The following is a 23,983-nucleotide window of genomic DNA, read 5'->3' as shown; positions in this document are numbered from 1 at the left end:
CCTCACTGCAGCCAGGGGCACTGCCAGGGCTCCCAGGCTGGGATGGGCCCTCTGGGGACACGCAGAGCTGGGTGACATTGGGCCCACAGCGCTGGGGGTGTGGAGGGACAGCAGAGCCAGGAATTCTGGGGATTATCTACTGCAGGACCTTCCTTGGGTCACACTTCCAGGAGACCCCACAGAGCCTGTTCAGCATGGCCTAGAGAGGTTGGGATGGGATGGGATGGGATGGGATGGGATGGGATGGGATGGGATGGGACAGGAGGTGCCATCCTGCCTCAAGCCAGTGCTCCACAGGTGTCTGACAAGTTTGGGTACCCACTGCCAGGGAGGGCTTTGTCCACCCCTGGGTGTCCTGCAAGGAGCTGGTGGCAGAGCCTGGCACCACTGCAGCAACTGCTCCAAACCTGGGGACAAAGGGCCAAGCCAATCCAGCCAAACCTGTGCCCCATCCCTACACCTTGTCACCCAGCCCAGAGCACTGAGTGCCACATCCAGTCCTTCCTTGGACACCCCAGGGGTGGGGACTCCACCCACCACCTTGTCCCTGTCCCACTTCTGGGAGAAGAGCTCATGGAAGGCTCAGGGCGAAGAGCCCAGGGAAGGCTCGGGGAGGTGCTGCTGGTGCCCCCAGCAGGATGGCAGCAGCAGGGGCAGCCCCAGGGCTCACCTGCTCGCAGAGGGAGCGGAAGCCCAGCTCCTCCAGGCGGTCCAGCTCGAAGGTCTCCCCCAGCAGGGGGTTGAATGGCTTTGCAGTGCGATGGACAGTGGTGGAGTAGGAGGACACGGAGAAGGCGGCCACAAAGCACATCTGCTCCGTGGAGCTCTCACACTTCACTGCCTTGTCCAGCAGCTCGTGGTACTCCAGGTCCTCCGTGAGCCGCTGCAGCATGGACAGGGGCTCGTTGAAGTTCACCTGCAGGGGAACGAGGCGGGGTTAAGAAAGCAGGAGAGATCCCCAAGAGGCACCTCCAAGCCCAAAGGGAAGGGAATGTGTGCTCTGCTCCCTGATCTGTGCCAGGCAGCGCCAAGGTTCGGGGTGTGGGGGAGCCAACAGCCCCGTGGGATGATCAGGGATCAGCCCAGGTTATCACCCTGACCCCAAAATGAGCCTCACCAACGAGATCAGCCCCCTGCCAGGCAGCATCCCTCTGGCCACAGGACAGGGATGTGCTGCTCCCCAGCCTGCCCTCATCACCTCCATCCCTGTGTGCCAGGTGACCCAGCTGCCCAGAAAACCTGGAAAAGCCCCATTTTGGGGTCTCCATGCTCCTGAGACTCCAGCCCCATGACAACGCCTCTATTTTTATCACTCTGAAAATACTGAAATTAAAAAATAATTGAAAGCAAGACAGAGCCACAAAAGGTCTTCTGCCTTTTTAGTTTCATTTCAAAACAAAGAAATATATTTTAAGAGGAGCAGATGGCTGAAGAGCCACTTCTGTAAGCCAAGTTAAATATTTCATAGTAGAAAAAACAAACTCCAGATTCCAGGATTTAGCTTTTTTTAGATTTTCCACTCAGGGATTTAGCTTGCAAGTGGCAGGGATCTTACAGCATCAGAGAAAGAGGGAGCTGGGGAGAAAGAGCAGCATCAAATCCACATAAAGAGCAAATCACTTGGGATAATTCTCAGAGAGATGCAGAGAACAAAGCCAGCAGCTGCATCCTCAGCTCTGCTCAGGCAATAGGGAGCAAAAGCCTTCCATGGGGGAAGAAGATGAATCCACCCAAATTCCAAATTCCTACAACTGTTTTTCTCCTTTTCAGTGCTGCAGGTTTGTTCACTCAGAGGGAGAATCAAGGAGCTGTTTGCACAAGGGGTTTGTCAGTCCATCACATCCCCAGGAAGGGGATGGGTCTCAGAAGACCTCAGAGAACCTCAGAAATGCTCTTAATTCATCAGGAATCTCGCCAAAGAATGTCCACATGCAGCTGAGCTTGTGGGGTGGATCCTGGTGCATCTCTGGCAGCACCTTCCTTCTCATTTCACAGGGACTGTGTGTTCCTTCAAGATTTCACAGAATCTCAGAATGGTTTGGGCTGGAAGGGACCTTAAAGCCCACCCAGTGCCACCCCTGCCATGGCAGGGACACCTCCCACTGTCCCAGGTGCTCCCAGCCCCAATGTCCAGCCTGGCCTTGGGCACTGCCAGGGATCCAGGGGCAGCCCCAGCTGCTCTGGACACCCTGTGGCAGGGCCTCAGACCCTCATGGGGAACAATTTTTTCTTATATTTAATCTAAACCTCCTCTCTTCCACACTGCCCTCAGGTTTGGGCTCGAGCAGCTCCCAGGATGATCTGATTGATAGGAGAAGTATAAACTTCTCTCTCCAGGCACCAGCAGCTGCTGGGATTTCACACCCTGAGCTTATTCCTGTGCCCATCACACCCTGATCTGCTGCTGCTGCAGAACTGGATGGTGCTGGGCTGTCCATCCCAGCTGGAAATAGCACGAGGAAGACACAGCTCATCACTCTCAGGCAGAGCTCTGAGCTCTCACTCAGGCTCTGTTTGAAGAGACAGAGCACAACCAATCCAGCATCCCAGCCCCTGGAATGTGCTCCCTGCTCTTTACCCCACAGAGGATGGATGAATGTGGCTCTGTGCAGCCCATGTGGGGGCTGTTCCACACAGACCCCCAGCAAACCCTTTCTGGCCATCACAGGGAGCCTTTGTCCCCAAGGGCTGAACCAGCAGCACCCAAAACCTGCCCCCAGCACCTCCTTCACCAAAAAGCTGCTCTCTGTAAGGAAGAAGAGGCTCTCTGAGCCCCTGGGGTGGAACCCAGCCCTGCTGTTGTTAGTGCAAGTGGGGCTGAGCCCTGAGTGTCCTGTCCTGGATCACAGGGGGGAAAACATCACCAGCAGCAGGGTCCCTTCCTCATGAATTCTCAGGGATTCACAGGGTCCTGCTCCCCGAATGCCTCTGCAGCAGCTGGATATGCACAGGACCCTCAGGCAATGTCCCCTCTGCCCCAGCCTGCCCAGGAGCAGGGATGTGCTGGAGCCTGTCCAGAGGAGGCACCAGAGATGCTCCAGGGCTGGAGCCAGGCTGGGAGAGCTGGGGGTGCTCACCTGGAGAGGAGAAGGCTCCAGGGAGAGCTCAGAGCCCCTGGCAGGGCCTAAAGGGGCTCCAGGAGAGCTGCAGAGGGACTGGGGACAAGGGATGGAGGGACAGGACACAGGGAATGGCTTCCACTGCCAGAGGGCAGGGCTGGATGGGATATTGGGAATTAGGAATTGTTCCCTGGCAGGGTGGGCAGGCCCTGGCACAGGGTGCCCAGAGCAGCTGGGGCTGCCCCTGGATCCCTGGCAGTGCCCAAGGCCAGGCTGGACACTGGGGCTGGGAGCACCTGGGACAGTGGGAGGTGTCCCTGCCATGGCAGGGGGGGCACTGGATGAGCTTTAAGTTCCCTTCCCACCCAAACCATTCCACAATTTCATGATAAGCATGCAGCAGCTGCCAGCACAAAATCCAGTCCCTGGTGACAATCTCCTGTCCCTGCCTGGGGCTGCTGTGCCACCACAGCACCAGCAGGACCATCCAGGGCTGTAACCCAAAGCTCTGCACAGCCAGGACCTGCCCAAATCCACCCCCTGTGCCAGCCCTGGTGCCAGGGACACTCAGACTCACGGGCATGGGGATCTTGGAGAGCTCCTTGCCAATGCAGTTCTTCATGATGCTCCAGAGGTTAAGGCTGTAGTTGGGTTTGTCAGGAATTCGAGTCCTTCTCCTCTTCCTTGGCAGGAGATCTTTGCCTGTGGACTCATTGTAGCTGCTTTGATTTGAGCTCTCAAACACCTGTGGAAGCAACAGAAGGAACTCAGGTTTAAGCTGGACCCAACCAGAGCCAGCAGCTCCCAGGAACAGCAACCACAGCCCAGGAGACACCTGAGGAGCATTGCTGGATGCCTGTTCTCCAGGGAAATGTGGGTACAACTGTCCCCCAACACCTTCCTGCTTCCCTCAGGAGAATGCTGAGGATGCTGATGCTGCTGACATCTGTGACTCACAGAGGAACCACCACAGAGCAACAGGACCCAGATGCAGGGTCCCTTCACAGCCATCCCCTCTGCCCTGGTGCCACCCCAGCAGCACCACCCCTCCCAGCCTGCCCAGCCCACTCACACTGTCCTCCAGGTTCCAGTCCTCGGGGTGGCCCTCGCTGGCCCCGCTCAGGTTGCTGCCCGAACACCTGCAGGGAGGAACAGCAGTGGGGAGCACAGGGCAGGGCAGGGAACACCCAGGGCTGGTGCAGCACCCCCAGAGCATCTCCTGCACCCCCCAGGGCACTGCCAGGAAGGAACTGGGAGTGACAGAGGCTGTGCACAGTTCTTAGGAGGGGTTTCTAAGGACAGGATGCTCAGAAAGGGATTCTCAGCCACAGCCCTGGGGGCACAGAGCACATTCTGCTTTTGTCACCAAGCCCAGTGATGTGACCATGGGTGAGACCACAGGTTCCTCCAGCCCAGGTGTCCATGGAGGAGTAAGAGCAGGTGACAGCACACAGAGGGCAGGATTTGATGGGATACTGGGAACAAATTCTTCCCTGTGAGGGTGGGCAGGCCCTGGCACAGGGTGCCCACAGAAGCTGTGACTGCCCCATCCCTGGCAGTGCCCAAGGCCAGACTGGAGGGGCTTGGAGCAACCTGGGCTAGTGGAAAGCACCCATGCCCATGACAGGGGGTGGAATGAGAGGAGCTTTAAGGCCCTTCCAGCCCTACCCATCCCATGATTCCATGGTTCTGTCAAGGCAAGGTGCTCCCTGCCTCAGCCCAACATTCTGAGGGATTTCCCTCCAAGTCCCTGCTCCCATCAGCTGAGGGGCAGAGGACTGAGCTCTCCCACAGCACTGCCTGACACTGCCCTTCCTCACCTGCTTCACTACAACTGGGGGCCATCCTCAGCCTTGCTCCAGGAATGCAGGAGCAGCCGGACACAGGATGGACCTCTGGACAGAGGCAGGGGAAGTTCTGGACAACATGCCCACAGTGACCCCGTGGGAGGGGCTGCTGCAGGAACACCGGCCCTTCCCAGCCCTTCCCGCATTGCCAGGCAGGCAGGGGCGGTACCTGTGGTGCTTGGGGTCTGCAGTTACTGTGATAAAAGCTGGTGCGTCCTCCATGGCATCGAAGTACTCCGTCTCCTCATCTTCATCACTGGCCTCTCCTTTGGCAGACTGCACACTCCCTGCTGGCACAGAGGCTTTGACACAGAGCCCACCGCAGGATCTGTCCCCAGAGCCCCTGCTGTGTCCCCTCACAGCCTGACCCCCCCTGCATCCTGCCTCACACCCCGAGGATGCTGTACCGATTTCCAGCTCCTCGAGGCCGGGATGTGCCCTGCTCCCCAACCCAGACACACAAGGCTGTGCTCAGGAGCAGCCCCCAAAATGTCCCCAGGCAGCCTGAGGGTGACACGGCCGTGCCCAACCCTGTCTGGTGCGGCTCCGCTCCAGCACCGCCCCGTCCGCCGGGAAATCCGGTTTGGATTGAAGCAGGAAAAACAAATCCCGTGTTTGAGGTGATGCTGGAGAGGGTTCCCAGCCCCGCATTCCCAAACACCATTCCCAAACAAACACCATTCCCAAACAAACACCATTCCCAAACACCATTCCCAAACAAACACCATTCCCAAACACCATTCCCAAACACCGCTCTACTGTGCCGGGATGGATCCATGGTTGCGGCACCTGAGTCGCAGTGCAGCTTCCCTGCTCCTGCCCCATCCTGAATAATCCCGTTCCCTGCCTCACTCCCGCTCTCCAGAGGAGCAGGGTCACCATCCCAGGGGGATTTGTTTGTGTTTGTCCCTGCAGCCATTTCCCCCAGCTGCCCCTCAGAATTGTTCCGGCTGCTGGGCCCTCTGAGGACATCGAGCCATTCCCGACCCGTGTCCCCCTGTGTCACACCCACAGAGCTGTTAAATCCCCCCAGGGATAGGGACATGGCTAAACAACCCTTTCCATGAAGGAATATTCCCCAATATCCAAACTAAACCGCCCCTGAGGCCGCAGGGGAATGAGGGCAGTGCCTGGCACCAACATCCCCCCCACCTCCAGCAGCCACTGCTCTCTCCCTCGGGTCTGTATTTCCTTTAAAAGTCAGACCCAGCACTATGAGCAGTGTTTGTGGCTCTAACTAACGCTGCCCTGGGGGAAGGACATTTGGCAGGAATCTGCAAAGCTGTTGGATCTTATTGCAAACGAGCCCTGGCTGTTCCACTGCCACCCCACGCAGCCAACTCGGCAGTGCCAGGGGACCCTGAGCCTTTTCCCAGTGCCATGGCTGCCCTCCAGCACCCAGAGATGTGCCCACCACTAAGGGTTAAAGCTCCCAAAGCAGCCTGGAATAGCATGAGTGAGCTGGGGACACAGCCCTCTCTGCACCTCAATCTTGGGGACATCCAAGTCCCTGAGCAAGGACAATTAGGAATAATTATGGCATAATGGGAACCATTTAGAAAAATACCGTGGGGATACAGGGCATTGCCTTGGGCACCCTTCCCATTGCTGGCAGCTCGCTGGGAGCAGCCAGGCAGAATGCCCTGGCACCAACATCCCCCCCACCTCCAGCACTGTCCCATCCCAGGAGTCCCTGAACAGCCCTGAACCATCCCAGAGGTGTCTGAACAGCCCTGAGCCATCCCAGGGGTCCCTGAACAGCCCTGTCCCATCCCAGAGGTGTCTGAACAGCCCTGTCCCATCCCAGGAGTCCCTGAACAGCCCTGAACCATCCCAGGGATCCCTGAACAGCCCTGTGCCATCCCAGCGGTCCCCAAGCAGTTCTGTCTCATCCTCTGGGTCCCTGAGTGGAACACCCTAGTTCATCCTGAGAGTCCCTGAGCAACTCCATCTCATTCCAGAGGTCCCTGAGCAGCCCTGTCCCATCCCAGGATCCCCTAACAGCCCTGTCCCATCCTGGTCCCCAAGTAGCCCTGTCCCATCCTGGGGATCCCTGAACAGCCCTGTCTCATCCCAGTGATCCCTAACAGCCCTGTACCATCTCAGGGATCCCTGAGCAGCCGTGTTGCATGCCAGGATCCCCTACAGCCCTGTGCCATCCTAGGATCCCTGAGCAGCCCTGTCCCATCTCAGGAACCTCGCAACAGCCCTGTCCCATCCCAGGATCCTCTAAGAGCCCTGTCCCATCCTGGGGACCCCTGAACAGCCCTGTCCCATCCCAGGATCCCCTAACATCCCTGTCCCATTTCAGGATCCCCCAACATCCCTGTCCCATCTCAAGAATCTCACAACATCCCTGTCCCATCTCAGGATCCCCTAACATCCCTGTCCCATCCCAGGATCCCCTAACATCCCTGTCCCATCTCAGGATCCCCTAACATCCCTGTCCCCATCCCAGTGATCCCTAACATCCCTGTCCCATCCCAGTGATCCCTAACATCCCTGTCCCCTCCCAGTGATCCCTAACATCCCTGTCCCCTCCCAGTGATCCCTAACATCCCTGTCCCTTCCCAGTGATCCCTAACATCCCTGTCCCTTCCCAGCCGCAGGCTGTTGCTCACCCTTGGCGGTGCTGGCGCCGCTGGCAGTGCCCGTGGCCAGGCCGGGTGCCCCGCGGCAGGCTCGCTCCAAGCTGTTGTGCTGCTTGGCTAACTGCTCGATGGTCTCCTCCAGGCGGATCCGCTGCTCCCGCTCATGCTGCAGCAGCCGCTGCCATTTCCGGCTGTGGCTCTCGGCTAAATCCAGGAAATCACGGCAGGCCTGCACAGGGAGGGAGAGCTCAGCAGGAGTGTCACAGCACACACAGGCACAGCTCAGCCAGGAGTGTCACAGCACACAGGGACAGTGGTGGTGTTCACAGGGGTCTTAGGATAAGGGAAGAGACGAGGATCTGACTTTATGTTTTAGAAGGCTTGATTTATTATTTTATGATATATATTATATTAAAACTCTACTAAAAGAATAGGAGAAAGGATTTCATCAGAAGGCTAGCTAAGAATAGAATAGAAAGAATGATAACAAAGGTTTGTGGCTCAGACTCTGTCCGAGTCAGCTGGGCTGTGATTGGTTATTAATTAGAAACAACTAACATGGGCCAATCAAAGATCCACCTGTTGCATTCCACAGCAGCAGATAATCATTGTTTACATTTTGTTCTTGAGGCCTCTCACCTTCTCAGGAGGAAAAATCCTAAGGAAAGGATTTTTCACAAAAGGTCTGTGACAGGGGACAGCTCAGCCAGAGGTGTCCCAGCACACAGGGACAGCTCAGCCACGGGTGTCCCAGCACACGGGGACTCCAGGCTGGCTCCCTGACACCCCCTCCTGCTCCTCTCCCAGGAACAGGGTTTTACCAACTCCCAGAGCTGTGCTCAATCCCCTCATCCACAGCTCAGCTCCGGCCATCCAGAGCTGAGCCAACCCCAAGGAGGACAGCTGGCCATGGCAGCCTGGCCTGCCAGAGCCTGCCCACAGCCTGTCCCTGTCCCTGTCCCTGTCCCAAGCCCTGAGCCTGCTGTGCTCTTCAGGAGCTCTCACAGCCCTCAACAAGCCCAAAGGTCTTGAGTGGCACTTTCACGACCAAATTCAGCAAATAAGGAGAAGCTGGATGGGACAGTGGTCCCTGGGGTAGACAGCCCAGGGACAGACAGGAGAGGAATGGAATGGGATCCAGAATCATGGAATGGTTTGGGCTGGAAGAGATCTAAAGATCATCCAGTTCCATGGACAGGGACACCTTCCACTACCCCAGATTGCTCCAAGCCCTGTCCAACCTGGCCTTGGACACTTCCAGGGATCCAAGGGCAGCCACAGCTGCTCTGGGCTACTCAAGTCAGGAGCCAGCAATCCCTGTGCTCCAGGGAGGCAGAGAGGAAGGATACCCAGCTCCTCCCCAGAGCTGCACAGCCCAGGACACAGCCCAGGGCCTGGTCCCTGCAACACATCCACCATGGCCAGAACCCCCATTCCCCTCCCCAACGAGCCCGGGGTACCCCCCAGCCATGGGGACCCCGCAGACACACAGGGCACAGGGCAGGAGGGCTCAGCGAGTGCTCCAAGGGAAGCCTTGCAGTACACCCAGCATCCATCCTGTGCCACCAGGCAGGGGACAGCTGGGACACCACAACCCAGGCTGGCAGAACCCCTTGGCACCATGGCCCCTCCCAAAGCCCCCCAGGACTGGCATTGCCCAGCCCAGCTGCACTCCCAGCAGGACCGGGGAGCAGGACATCCGCCCAGGGCTGGGACATGGGGACACTGCTGGCTGTCCCACACTGCCACATCCCAGACAATGGCCTCACAGGACAGCCAGGCCCTCACAGCTCTATTTTTAGGTTATTTCCTATTTTGGATGAAACCCTGAGTTCCTGAGGCCTCGCTGCTTCCTCTGCCATCAGCGCCACGTGCAGCTGAGCACGGAGGCAGGGCTGCTCCTCCCGCCCCAAATCCCTGCCAGATGCAACACACTGAACTTCCTCTTGTGTCTCAAAGTAGGGAAACAGGATTTTTAATGGAAATTCTCCAGGAGCTGGCAGCGTGAAGGGAAATTAACTGAGCTTGTGCAACTCCTTGTCATACCAAGGGAGTCCAATGGATAAATGCTAGCTGAAAAACTCAAACCTATTCAAAGACATCCAGAGAGTTTTGGATGTCTGACAGACTACAACATTCCCAGGACTTGGCTATTTTCTGTTTCCAGCTATTTGGATTCCCCAGATGATTCATCCAGCTCTTGGCTTGGTTACTCAGCATTTGGGCTGCAGGTGGCACCTGAGGATTGAGGTAACTCCTGGTCAGGAAGATTCAGGGCTTCAGTTTCAATGACGTGCTCTGATTTTACCAGGATTTGCCCAAGAAAAGCTCCAATTCATCAGTTCTTCTCAAACCTTTCCCTTGGATAGCAGCAGGATTTGAGACTTATCCAGGGAGAGAAGTTTTTCCTTTAAGGTTTTGCTTGACATACACCTGGAACATGACAGAACCAGACCCTACATGTGTCCCTTCCTCCACCCCTTTGATGCTTTTCCCACTGAAGGCAGGGAGGGCTCAGGGTCTTGTCCCCCCCACATTCCTGGCTGTGCTTGCATCTCACATGTGTTCAAAACTCTGGGTCAGCTCTGGGACCCTCCTGCCAGGAGAGACCTGGAGGGGCTGGAGCGTGTCCAGGGCAGGGAACAGAGCTGGGAAGGGGCTGGAGCCCCAGGAGAGGCTGAGGGAGCTGGGAAGGGGCTCAGCCTGGAGCAAAGGAGGCTCAGGGCAGCTCTTGTGGCTCTGCACAGCTCCTGCCAGGAGGGGACAGCCGGGGGGGTCGGGCTGTGCTCCAGGGAACAGGGACAGGAGCAGAGGGAACAGCCTCAGGCTGGGCCAGGGCAGGGACAGGGCGGATTTTGGGAATTTCTTCACTGAAAGGGTGGTCAGGCCCTGGCACAGCTGCCCAGGGCAGTGCTGGACCCCCATTCCTGCAGGGATTTAACAGCTGTGTGGATGTGACACTTGGGGACAGGGGTCAGTGGTGGCCTTGGCACCTGGGGAATGGTTGATGCTCTCAGAGGCCAGACCAGACCCCACATTCTCTGGGCCATGTTTTCATCTCCTCCTCTGGAAACAACTCAGCTCCTCTGCATCCCAAAATCCTCCTGGGAGCCGCCCATGGCCCACGGGGACCCTGCCCTGGCCCCTCCCAGTGACACCATCCCGGGCCAGCCACCAGCTCTGTGTGTCCCACGGATGCACTGGGCTAAGAGGATGAAACCGGGGCAAGTAATGGGATATGGCCATGACCTTCCCACCCCAGCAAAGCTCATTATCTGCTCCAAAGGTCCAGCTCCACAGGCAGCAGGCACAGAAATGCCCAGTTTGGCACCGAGGGTGGGAACTGCCGCCTGCGCCAGGCTCAGGGGCTGAGCACTTTAAAACGAGATCACCTGTAATTATCCTACTGCAATTAACCACGGGCTGGAACAGGGAATTAGGGGGAAAGGAGGTAATGATGGAGGAGCCACGGGGAGGCAGGGCTGGGAGCTGGGAGGAGAACTTGCTCCAGCAGCTGATGGGAATCACATCCTAGTGAAAAAGAGCAGGTTACACCTCGGAATCTCCCATCCCAGAGCTTCAAGGAGGACTCCATGCTGCATGCCAAAGGGAAACCTGCACCACTGGGCTTCATTTACAGCCATATAAAAAAATCCAAGTGATGGAGAATGGCTGTCAGCACTGCAGAGTGTGGGGAGGTTTTGGGAAGGAGCACGATGGCCCTCATGAGGCCACAGATCCCACCAGAGGCTGTGCAGTTCCATGGAGCAGGTCAGGACAATGCACGGTCCGTGCTGCATCCCACAATGGTGACAACATGGATTCAGGAGCTGGGATACATACAGGGATTATTCCCTGGTTTGAAAGGCTGTAGGGGCCCCTCTCTGCAGCCTCCTCCTCTGTCATTCAGACAATGGCTTGATCCAAACCTGGATGAAACAATCCAGACCAACCCAAGCAAGGACCATGTTTGCTTCCTGGGACAGAACTGACGCCAGGGCTGGAGAGGGGAGAATATCCTGCAAAGGGATCTGCCAAACTCAGCCCCCACTGCTGCTACCAGCAGCCAAGCAAATTAAAGTGATTCACTTGGGTTTACAGCCCCTACAGCCAGACAGTGCCAAGTTCCACAGGGATGCTCACTGAAGGTGGGAGCACCACCAAACAGGGATCGGGGGATCTTTTTTTCAGTCGCTGTCAATTGAGCTCAGTCCTGAGCCAAAACTCATCCCTGTATGGAACAAGGGCTGCAGGGCACTGGGATGAGGAGCTCAGACACGAATATCCCAGCTCATCACTCATTCCCAGCATTAATCCCCTGCCTTGGTGTTCCCAAGGTACAAACAATCCCAGCCACTGAGCAGGAGCAACACCTCTCAATCCAGCTTATGAAATTCTCATGGAGAGGTGGCTAAATTTAGTTGCAGCTGAACTTGCTCAGGGCTGTAAGCAAGACTCAGCCACAAACCCACAGAGGCTGGCACAGGGACACAGGACAGCAGGAAGGGCTCCTTGAGGAACCACCCAAAGGAGGGCACAGAGCCCAGGCTGAAGGATGGAAGTGCAGGAAAAGTGATTCCCCAGTGAGCTGTGGGGCTGAGGAGTCAAGGCCATGAAGGTACAGCCTTGGGAGGCCCTACCCTTGTCAAAGCTCTCCCAGGATCCACGTTCTCTTTTTAAGCAACTTAACTCTCAGTATATCTAAATAAAGATGTTAGGCTTGGAGCCCAGATTGAGGAGCCCTGTGCTGTTGTTCCAGGTAGGAATGCCCTCCCCACCCAGTGAATTTCCTTACCGCACATGGGGAGAGCTGATACCGTGTACAGATCTCCCTGACAGAGGCACTCACTGTCCTCGAGCTGCTCTGTAAGAGCAGAGAAGAACAAAGGCCACAGGATGCTGTGTCCATCCCCACATGCTTCTCACCCCATCAGGAGACTGGGTTTATCCTTCACAGCATCCAAACTGCTGCCTCCCACTCGCAGAGGGGCAGCAGGTACAGGAGGTGACAGAACATGACCTGGATTTCAAACCCTAGAAGTTCCGAAGGCTGTTCTGCCTCAGCATCATCACAGCACAGGTGGGGCTGGAGAGCAGCAGCCAGGCTGACAGGTCACCAGTGACCAGAGATAAAAGCAAGCTCCATCCCTGTGCAGTCCCTGATCTCAGGGAACCCCAGTGTTACCTGCAACCATGGGGCAGGAGGGACAGAGGTGGTTTCTCCTCCTCTCCATGGCTGGAAAAAGTTGTGGCAGGTCCCAATCCAGCACTGGCCGATGGAACTGTAAATCCCAGCCAAGACAGGGAGGCACAGGCAAAAGAAATGGAAAAATACCACCGAGGCTCCTGCAAATTCCTGGAGGAAGAGGCAAAGTGCCATCGAGATCCTGCCGGTGCCATCAGCTCTGCGGTCCCTCCCTGTGCCCAGCAGCTGCCAAGGGCACATTTAGCACCTTTCACACATTTGTCACGGCAAATATCCCCATTTCACAGCTTGTTGCTGGCTAATGGGAACGTCATTAACAGCCCCAGGATTATTCATGCAGTGAAAAACAATCACCCGAGGTCACCCATGTCCTGCCAAGGTGGTGGTGTCACACACCCTCGGGGATCTCTGCTTCCTCAGTGGAGCAAACAGTCAAAATCGGATGGAAGGAACAAAGAGATGAGGTTAATTAGCTTGAAAGGGTAAATGATCATAGCAAGGCCTGCCAGACTTCATAGAATCATGGAATGGCTTGGCTGGAAGGGACCTTAAAGCTCATTTTGTCTCACCCCCCTGCCATGGCAGGGACACCTCCCACTGTCCCAGGTGCTCCCAGCCCCAATGTCCAGCCTGGCCTTGGGCACTGCCAGGGATCCAGGGGCAGCCCCAGCTGCTCTGGGCACCCCGTGCCAGGGCCTGCCCACCCTGCCAGGAACTATTTCTGGGGTCACCACAGGGGGCCAACCCCAGGGGCAGCCCCAGCACAGCTGAGCATTCCCAGTTTCCAGCACAACGCTGCTGGATGGTGAGGGAATGGGCTCACACCTGCAATCCCACCTGGCCCAGCATCCCAGAGCATCAGCCACACAAATCCAACCTTTGGGCAGGAAAAATCTAGCAGGGAAGTGCCTGCTGCTGTGGGACCAACACCTCCTGCTCCTCAAGGATGGGACAAGGAGCACTTCATGGCCCAGGAGTGACAGGAGAGGAGGCAAGTGCCAGATGGGTTCAATCATCTCTTGTTCTTGGGTGAATCACAGAGCAGGAGCCGTCACTCCACTCAGCAGGGCCAGAGCTCTGCGTTCGAGTGCCTGGCAGATAAGTGCTCCCTTCCTTCCTGGAGTCATCAAAACCCTGGGACACAGCTGGCTGCTGCACAACAGCCCCCAGGGAAGGGCCTTTGTTTGGCTCTGCACACAGCACAGAGCAGAGAATCACAGCATCACGGGTTGGCTGGGAAGGGACCTTGGAGCTCATCTCGTCCCCCTCCAAGGGCAGGGGGACCTCCCACTAGGCTGCTCCGAGCCCTGTCCTGTCACAGACATCTTTTATGAAAAATCCTTTCCTTAAGATTTTTTCTCCTGAGAGGCCTCAGGAACAAAATGTAAACAATGGTTATCTGCTGCTGTAAAATACAACAAGTAGATCTTTGATTAACCCATGTTAGTTGTTTCTAATTAATAGCCAATCACAGTCTGCTGGCTTGGGCTCTTTATCCGAGCCACAAACCTTTGTTATCATTCTTTCCCATTCTGTTCTTAGCTAGCCTTCTGATAAATCCTTTCTTCTATTATTTTAGTATAGTTTTAATATAATACATATCATAAAATAATAAATCAAGCCTTCTGAAAAATGGAGTCAGATGCTCATCTCTTCCCTCATCCTCAGACCCCTGTGAACACGGTCACACTGTCCAACCTTGAACACTTCCAGGGATGGGGCTGAAGCCATCTGGGCTCAGAGTGGTGAGATACAGAGTCACAATCTGCCACTGCACCCAGAGAGGGTCAATTTGTCCTTCCTTCCCCAAAAAACACTCTGAGCAGCAAGCAAAGGGGAAATAAAAGGACAGAGCCAACCTGAATCCCAAATCATCCCACAGAGTCAGATGTGAGACATGGTCTGGAGTGTGGGCATCTGCTTGATGACAGCCACGGCACCCACAGCCCTGCTGGGGCCCAGGGGCAGGTGCTGCTCAGCACCACAGCAAGCCAGCCTGCTGAAATAACAGCAAATCCTCCCAAATCCTTGCAGTGACCCTCAGCCAGCGTCCAGCTGTCTGAAGCAGGATGTGGAAACACCAGGAACTGCTCCTGCCTGGGGCAGGGCTGGTGGGGAGAGCTGGGCTGAACCTCAGCATGTTGTGACACCCTGAGAAACCAAGGTGACATTGCATAAAACCCTGGGAGTTCAACATGGAAAATTATCCCTCTGCATCCAGATGCTACAAAAAAGCACAGAGATGGGAAAGATCCTTGGAGAACCAATGGGAAGTGGGAAGACACTGGAGGAGGCTCCAGCCCACCCCTTGATGCCACTGTCAGCAGCTCAGCCAGACCCCCAGTGCTTGAACAAGGTGCTCCCAAAATCCTTGATGGTCCCTGTGGCACCCTGTGCCCCAGCAGTGCCTGCTTCTCTCTGGGGTTCATGGATTCCCTGGGAGCCAGAGATGTCCATGATGGAGATGTCCAAGATAGAGAAGTCTGGGAGAGGTATGTCCAAGATGGAGACAGCCCCACTGTGGTGGGGTCAGATCTTGTCTCCTGGTTGTGAATCTGGGAATTTTCCCATCTTACCATGTTATTTTAGGCCACCTGTTTAAAGGCCAAGGACACACCAGTGTTCCAATCAGATGCACCGTACCCAGGGGTTCCCCAGAGCCAAGCTCATCCCAAAGCTCATCCCAAAGCTCATCCCAAAGCACCAGGGCTGGCCCAGCACCCAGGGCCCGCCTGCAGCACCACTGTGGAATCCACCCCATGCAGTAAAGAGGGGATCAGAGGGAAACAGTGTCAAATCCACCGTCTGGCTGTGCTAAGAGGCTCTAATCCCAATCCCACGGAGCTCCGTGCAGGAGGAATCAGGGACCGATCCCGAATCAGCAGGAGAGGAGCGCGTGGTCAGTGTGGCTCTGGCAAGGGGAACGAGCCAATGCTGCCCACGGGCTACAGACCAAGGCAGTGCCAGCCTGGAGCTGTGCCACAGGAAGGATCTGAGTCTGGTTTCTGGTGGGAAAACAACTGAGGAATTCGCTGGATACACCGAGTACCGACCCTTCCACCCCAAAGCTCACTGAGCAGCACCCAGCAGCCTCCACTGGCCGTGCCAGAGGGTGCCAAGGGCACGCTGGGACCAGCGCAGAAAATACTCTGGGAGCTGAGACTGTGCTGGGACCTCCTGCTGCATGGTGGCCACCCCACAACCACATCCCTGCAGAGCTTCCCTGCTCTCCTCCAGCCACGAAAAGCCTCAGGCTTGTCCTGGTGCTCTCACTTGTGCCAAAAATGCCCTCCCTGGGAAGCTCCCAGCACCGGCTCTGTCCCTGCAGGGAGGTACCTCCAGGTGGCTGCTGCACATTCCTTGTTCTCCTTCCCTTGCCCAAGCCCCCAGACCCCCTCAGCACTGGGGGACCCTCCACCACAAGGAGAGCAGCCAATCCCCCCTTCCAGGCCCCGTCAGCCCTGATCCCGTGCTGTGTGCCCAGAGAGCTCTGTCCTGCCGATGGCTCCCAGGGTGACAGATTTCCTGAGGCTCTGGCTGGCTGCTTTGCTCGTCCCCTGATGGAGCAGATCCCAGGCTGGAGGAGCATCTGTCCAAGCGCTCGGCAGCAGGAGCAGCTGGCACTGCCCGCGGGCGGCTCCGACCCTGGGATCTGCAGGAAGCTGCCTCGGATTGTCCCTCCCATTCAGCCTCGTGCAAACCTCCCCAGGGTGTGAGAGGGGCTACAGGAGCAGCAGCAGCCCCCCACAACCCCCTCATCTCCCAGTGCTGTAACTTCTTCCTGGGTAAATCCACAGGAGAGCAGAGGGGCCATTCCAGTGCCTTTTCCTTCGCTGGAGGAAGGAGCTGGAGTGAAGCATCTCGAGACAGCAGCCCAGGTAAGAGGCAAACACAACCCTTGTGACCCCAAAGGGATTCACTCAGCAATGCTTTGATATTTGCCCTCCCCAGGGCCCCATCCTGCCCCAGCCTCCAGCAGGGATGGGGATCCCAGGAGGATCCCTGGGCACAGTTAATGGCAGAGGTGAGCCTGGCTGGGCTGGCTCCCGGCTCAGCAGAGCTGCTGCTCAAGCCCAGGCACTGCTGACGGTGCAGGGCTGTGCTGGGCCCACCAACACAGCCCTGCTGACCCAGCAGCACGGCACAAACACTCCCAGCTGTCCTCAGTGGAGAAGTCATCCCTCTCAGCCAAAAACATCCAGGAGGGAAGAGCTGCATGAGGCACCCTCAGGTGCTGGGGACAGATTCACCCTCCCTCTTCTTGCATGAGGTTCTGAGGGGAGCCCCAGGATGGACTGAAACCTCCTGGGGGTGAGATGGACAGAATGAGGAGGAGGAAGAGAGAGAAGAGGGGGAAGAAAGGTGAAAACCCTCGCAGCGGGGTGAGCAGGAGCACCCACTGAAAGCCCTGGGCAGCACAGAGGCCCCACAGCCACACACGAGGGCTGAGTACCCACAGACCTGATAAAATCCACCTGGAAGCACTCAGGGAATGATGATGAGGAGGGAGTGGGAGGAAGGCAATGCCTGTCTGAACAGATCTGATCAGATACCCACACACCTCTACATTTAAAAGCATCACAGGATGCTCCGGGAAAGGCACAGCAGCTCCAAGAGAAGGGGCCAGGCTCCACATCTCCCCATTTCCACATCTCCACAGCTCCCCATCTCCTCATTTCCACATCTCCACAGCTCCCCATCTCCCCATTTCCACAGCTCCCTATCTCCCTGTTTCCACATCTCCCCATTTCCCACCTCCCTGTTTCCACTCCCCCAGCCCCAGTGAGGCAGGGACAGACCCCAGGGTGCCACTGTCACCCTCCCAGCCTCCCCCAGTAAAAGCAAAGCACCCACCAGATATTTCCTGTGAGCGCCTCCACAGCAGGAGCACGCAGGGCACCCGGAGCCCTGGCTGCAGCCCTCTCATCCGAGGGGGATTAGGGCTGGGTTAGGGATTTAATCCCACTGCCGGGGCTTTTCTGGGTCGGTGACATGGTTTGCGAGGCGCTGATTAGTGCGCGTGGTTAGCGCAGCACGGATAATTAACACAGCCGGTGCCACATGCCAGCACAGCTCCTGCGCCATCCCCCTCGCCAGGGGCACAGACAAACCCCCTGTGGGGCCTGGCTGGGGTTTTGGGCAGCAGAGCAGCTGCCTGGGGTCACAGAGGGAATCCCTGCCCCGAAGAAGCAAATCCAGGGGTTAAAGATGGAGTTTTCTCGCTGCAGCGCTGGAATTAACCCCTGAATGCACAGGGAGGGCTCCTCCAGCCCACTGGCTGTGCTGGGGTGAACTGGGAGCAGCCCAGCAGGCTGCTGGTCACTCCCTGCTGCCCAGATGGAGGATGTCAGGTCCATCATCCTGCCTGTGCCACGATGGGCTTGGGGACCCCAAGGGACAGACCAAATGTCCATGCACAGCAGGAAGCAGTTCCAGCACAGGGACATGCCCAAGGTAAGGACCAACAGCATCACCCCGGCCCCACGGTCACTTCAAGGAGGTGACCCCAGGTCACTCTGTTCGTCCCAGCTCTGAGCAGCTTTCCAAGCAGACACAGACACACTCCCAGGGTGTATCCATCATCTACCACTGCATAAAGCCAGAAGTCACACCCTGGGCTGGAGGCTGTGCTGGGCAACCAAGGCTGCTCAGAGCAGGGGCTCAGCACCATGTGAGTTAATATGGAAGCAGTGTGGGGATCAATCACAGCAGGATTCCATGGGGCAGAGGGGGCTCGGTGCCCCACAGGGAAGCTGGAGGCAGAGGAGGAACTCTGGGGAAGCACATCTTATGCCCAGGCAGCTCATTCCACCACAGGCACCCAAAGGGCTCCAAATAAACCAACACCACCAGGAAGATGCCACTCAGAGTCTCCAGGAGCCCAGTGTGGCTGCAGGGAGAGGCCAGAGGCTCCTTGAGCAACTGGCACACAACACAGGGACACCCCAGAAGTGCTGCTGAGCCAAAGCACGGCCCTGGAGGGACCCACAGGGAGAAATCCTGCTGGGACTGCAGGATGCAGCCTCTGGGATGCTGCTGGGTGTCCTGGAGGGACTTAAACTGACAGCCTGGGGGCCCTTTCCTGGAGGAGAGGCAGCACATGCTGTTGTTCACCTCACTCTGGCTCCAGCTCCATGTCTTACATTCCTGGAAGCCCTCCTGGCAGGCCTGAAGGATGGAGGGTGCTCTGTGCTGATGTTTCAGGTGCTGCTGCTCCAGGCAGGTTCATTCCCATGGGAATGGAAAAGCTCATGGGTGGGAAATGAGCCTGCCTCAAAGAGGGTGCTGGCATCCCTGCAGGACAGGCTGGGGTGGCCAGCAGTGCCTCTCGAGGGCAGGTGAGTCCTTTGCTCCTGGGCCTGCCTGCTCCAGGGGGTCCATTCTCACCAAATCCTGATGGAGCAGCATCTCCCACCCAGCACTGCACCCCCACTCCTCTCACCTTCCCTTGTCTGGGCTGCACTGGCCTGGCAGAGCCTTCCTGCACCCCTGCTCCTCCAAAACATCAAGGGAAAACACAAACTAACCCAGGAAGGACACAGGCAAGCCCAAGCCCTGCTGCTCCCCACACTCCTGTTCCTTGAGGAAGCACAAAGCTCCGCCGTAGCATCCCCATTCCCATTAAAAACCTATTTCCATCACCACCCACAGCCCTGTGAGCTCTTCCTGACGCCCAAACTGGCTTCCTCAGTGCATCCGCACATCCCTCCTATGAGATGCAGCTTTCCCCACTCCTGGATGAGTCTACACAACTCAGCTCACTGCTCCGCACCCTCTGGGCCTCTCATCCCGGTAATTTGTTGCTTCTTATTTTCACACACCTCCCACTCCTCCCCCATGGCAGATTGTGCAGATTGTGCCTTGGCTCTCTGTGTCTGCTGCCCAGCCCTGCTGACACTGGGCTCCTGCATCCCAGCGAGCCTGGACTCTGCCTGGTGAGATTCCAACAGGGAGCAGAGCCAACAGGAGCCTCACAGAGCTCTGGGCTTCAGCTAAAGCCCTGCAACAGCCAATCTGAAACCCAGCACGTCTGAAATCCTCACCTGCACCACAGCAGCCCAGCACATCCCACTGTGCCTCTGCCCAAAGCTCTCCCCATCACTGCCAGCACCACCTGCCCAGGTGATGCTCCCAGCCTCTGGAGAGGAGCACCCGGTGCTGGCTGTGGCAGCACCCAGAGCACAGAGGGAAGGTCACCTTCTCAGCAAAGCTCTTGCATTTCCATCTCTATTTATTTATTTCCTGTGCTTGCTGCGCTCCCCGCGGCTCCAGGGCCATTTACATAATCGGATCAGAGGCAGCTGCACAGGAACTGCACGCGCCGGCCCCGAGCTGCCAGCCCTTCTTCCCAGGAGCACCCTTCCCCTCCCTGGAGCGCCCATTCCTCCCCTGGAGCATCCATCCCTTCCCTGGAGCACTCATTCCTTGCCTGGAGCATCAATCCCTTCTTCCCAGGAGCACCCTTCCCCTCCCTGGAGCACCCATCCCTTCCCTGGAGCATCCATCCCTTCTTCCCAGGAGCAGCCTTCCCCTCCCTGCAGCACCCATTCCTTCACTGGAGCACCCATTCCTTCCTTGGAGCATCAATCCCTTCTTCCTAGGAGCACTCTTCCCTCCCCAGGAGCACCTTTCCCCCCCCTGCAGCATCCATTCCTTCCCTAGAGCACCTATCCCTTCCCCAGAGCACCCATTCCTTCCCTGGAGCATCAATTCCTTCTTCCCAGGAGCACCCTTCCCCTCCCTGGAGCACCCATCCCTCCCCTGGAGCACCCTTCCCTTCCCTGGAGCACTCATTCCTTGCCTGGAGCATCAATCCCTTCTTCCTAGGAGCACTCTTCCCTTCCCAGGAGCACCTTTCCCCCCCCTGCAGCATCCATTCCTTCCCTAGAGCACCTATCCCTTCCCCAGAGCACCCATTCCTTCCCTGGAGCATCAATTCCTTCTTCCCAGGAGCACCCTTCCCCTCCCTGGAGCACCCATCCCTCCCCTGGAGCACCCTTCCCTTCCCTGGAGCACTCATTCCTTGCCTGGAGCATCAATCCCTTCTTCCTAGGAGCACTCTTCCCTTCCCAGGAGCACCTTTCCCCCCCCTGCAGCATCCATTCCTTCCCTAGAGCACCTATCCCTTCCCCAGAGCACCCATTCCTTCCCTGGAGCATCAATTCCTTCTTCCCAGGAGCACCCTTCCCCTCCCTGGAGCACCCATCCCTCCCCTGGAGCACCCTTCCCTTCCCTGGAGCACTCATTCCTTCCCTGGAGCATCAATTCCTTCTTCCCAGGAGCACCCTTCCCTCCCCAGGAGCACCTTTCCCCTCCCTGCAGCACCCATTCCTTCCCCAGAGCACCCATTCCTTCCCTGGAGCATCCAGCCCTTTGCCAGAGCACCTACCCCTTCTTCCCAGGATCACCTTTCCCTTCCCTGGAGCACCCATTCCTTCCCTGGAGCATCCATCCCTTCTTCCCAGGAGCAACCTTCCCCTCCCTGGAGCACCCAATCCTTCCCTGGAGCACCCAATCCTTCCCTGGAGCACCCATTCCTTCCCTGGAGCACCCATTCTTTCACAGGAGCATCCAGCCCTTCCCCAGATTGCCCAGCCCTTTTGCCCTGGAGCACCCCTTCCTTCTCTGGAGCACTCATTCTTTCCCTTGAGCATCCATCCATCCCTTCTCCAGAGCACCTATCCCTTCTTCCCAGGAGCACCTTTCCCTTCCCAGGAGCACCCATTCTTTCACAGGAGCACTCAGCCCTTCCTCAAATTGCCCAGCCCTTCTGCCCTGGAGCACCTTTCTTTTTCCTGGAGCACCCCTTCCTTCCCCGGAGCACTCATTCTCTCCCTGGAGCACCCATTCCTTCCCCAGAGCACCCATCCCTTCTCCCCAGGAGCACCCATCCCTCCCCTGGAGCACCCATTCCTTCCCCAGAGCACCCACCCCTTCTTCCCCAGAGCACCCACCCCTTCTGCTCACAGCCACAGCACCAAAGCTCACAGATCCAGAGCAGATCTGAGGTTTGGTGCTGCTCCTCTGGACACAGAGCATCCACGTGCCGGCACCAGCCCAGTGCTGCAGGTGGGATCTCTCCAGGAAAAGCCTGGGGCAGGGAAGGACACTTTAACTTCTCCTGCAGGGAGCTCCTGGCCTGGCAAAAGCACCCTGGGCTGCCATGGGAGATGTGCTCGGGGATGGAGGTGGGACGAGCACGGTGTATTTTTACCAGGAAGCTCCCCGTGCCTCCCCAGAGCGATGTTTCATGTCCTATACAGAAGATTTTGGGACTTTTGCACTGCACAGAGCTCCCCCATCCCCCCATGAGAGGCTCCTGGCAGCTCCAGAAGGCATCAGGCCACCCAAAAGGAGAAATCAAGGCACAGAAAGGGATCCATGCTGGGAAAGCCACCAGTCCCTGTGACGGGGGGTCAGGCTGGTCCCCTCCCTCCTGGTTCCCCTTTCACTGCTTGTCCCTCTCCTGCCTTTCCAAGCCAGCCCCTCAAAGTGTCCCCCTGCCCACAGCTCCGTCACCTCCTCCCAAAACACCTGGCTCAGGAGGGCTCTGGGAGAGCCACAACCTCCTCCCAGAGCTGCCCCCTGCTCCCACCCTGCCCCTCCCAGGGCACAGCCTGTCCCTCAGGCATCTCCTCAGGATGCCCATGCAAAGCTGAAGTACCAAAGGATGCTGTGAGAATGTGCCCTGCCATCCCCCAAGCCCCTCTTACCAGCTTGGGATTTTCGAGGAGCCATGCTCCTGCTGTTTTATCCCAGCACAATGGTTTGTGTGGAATTTCCCACCCTCCCGACAGCCTTGCTCAAGCTTTTATCACGTTGCAAACACCACAACCTCCTCCTCCTCTTCCTCCTCCTCCTCCTCTCTGGGCTGGACATAGCACATACTGCTCTGCTCATCCCTTCCCAAAGGCTGCTGGAGAATCCTCTCTCTGGCAGTTCCCTGCCCACCTCCCATTGCTGTTCTGCCTCCCGACAGCAAACCTGGGCAGCACCAAGGGTCTGCTGGCACCTCCCACCACGCTGCCAAGCCCATTCCCAAAACTTGGACAAACTCTCCGTGGGGGGAGCGCTGCACAAGCCTCCCCAAACTGCTCTGAAACAAAAGAGAGACTCAGGAAGCTCTTTCCCCCCGTGGCTACAGAATCCTAGCAGTGGGAATGGGGAGGATGCTGAGACCATGGGGCTCTGAGCACCCTCCAGCTCCTGCTGGGAATTACTGTTATTTTTTAAAGCCCACATCAAACACCACTCAACCTCTTTCTGCTCAAGGCTGGGACAGCACAGTGACAGCAGTGCTCCATTCACAATTCCCTGAGCTCTGCCTTCATCCATTATTCCAGCTCAGTGAAGCTTTGGGATTGTTTTCTTTTAATTTTCTTTAAATATTTTATTCAGTTTTGCTCTCTCTCACAGCTCCCTGGGGTAAACCAGACTCCCCAGGAAGGGCTGGAGGCAGAGCCACACTCCAAACACGAGCTGTCTCCAAAAAGCACCGAAAGCACCGTGAGGCTGCACAAGGCAGGAGCAGGGGCGGTGCCGGCACCTCCTGACCTCTGAAACCCATCTGGGAGAGCAGAGCCAGCACGAGACACCGAGGGGTTAAATCCCACAGAGACCCCGAGGGGGTCAAATCTCACAGAGACTCGAGGGTTTAAATCCCAGAGAGATCCCAAGGGGTTAAATCCCACAGACACCCTGAGGGGTTAAATCCCACAGAGACCCCGAGGGAGTCAAATCCCACAGAGACCCCAAGGGGGTTAAATCCCACAGAGATGCTGAGGGAGTTAAATCCCACAGAGACACTGAGAGGGTTAAATCCCACAGAGACCCTGAGGGGTCAAATCCCACAGAGATCCCGAGGGGGTCAAATCCCACAGCCATGTGGAACTCCAGCAGCTTCATGGAAGCAAAGAGGATGTGAGGGATGTGGGATGTGGGTCTCAAGCTGCAGTGGGCTCTGAAGTGCTGTGCCAGGCAGGATTCCACTCAGGGAGCAGGAGAAAGCCCCTCAGCATTGCCAACATCCCCATCTCCCAGCTTTACAGCAATGACCTGTTCCATGGAGCAGGCTGGAAGGATGCAGCATACCTGTGTCTCAGCGGGGTCCATACCCGTGCCCTCTTCCCAGCTGCATCTTCCCAACTCCCCATGCCCTCAGCCACAGTAACATGAGCCAAGGCACAGGGAGCAAACAGGGAGGGAGGGCAGGAGGATGGAGGAGGAAGAGGAGGAGGAGGAGGAGGGGCAGAGCAGCAGCACTCACGTTGATCATAGCAT

The 23,983-nt window shown here is 57.2% G+C and overlaps 1 protein-coding gene across 2 annotated transcripts in view; it reads right to left on the bottom strand.

Moving 5' to 3' along the window:
- OSBP2 (oxysterol binding protein 2) overlaps positions 1-23,983 on the bottom strand; it is a 73,089-nt gene that overhangs the window by 8,409 nt on the left and 40,697 nt on the right. The window contains exons 2-7 of one of the 2 annotated variants that reach the window (XM_031062445.1): positions 23,970-23,983; positions 7,528-7,726; positions 5,076-5,193; positions 4,132-4,198; positions 3,637-3,804; positions 671-916 (exon numbers count right to left, since the gene is read on the bottom strand). The exon at positions 23,970-23,983 is cut by the window's right edge and continues 224 nt beyond it. In XM_031062445.1, coding sequence (XP_030918305.1) covers positions 671-916; positions 3,637-3,804; positions 4,132-4,198; positions 5,076-5,193; positions 7,528-7,726; positions 23,970-23,978 — 807 coding nt within the window. In that variant the 5' untranslated portion in view covers positions 23,979-23,983. Of the gene's footprint in view, positions 1-670; positions 917-3,636; positions 3,805-4,131; positions 4,199-5,075; positions 5,194-7,527; positions 7,727-23,794; positions 23,826-23,969 lie in introns of those variants that run through there. The other variant, XM_031062444.1, reaches the window with a different exon arrangement.

Source organism: Geospiza fortis, unplaced genomic scaffold (assembly GCF_000277835.1).
Source record: "Geospiza fortis unplaced genomic scaffold, GeoFor_1.0 scaffold224, whole genome shotgun sequence".
Taxonomy (NCBI): Eukaryota; Metazoa; Chordata; class Aves; order Passeriformes; family Thraupidae; genus Geospiza; species Geospiza fortis.
This window is presented reverse-complemented; position numbering and strand designations above follow the sequence as displayed.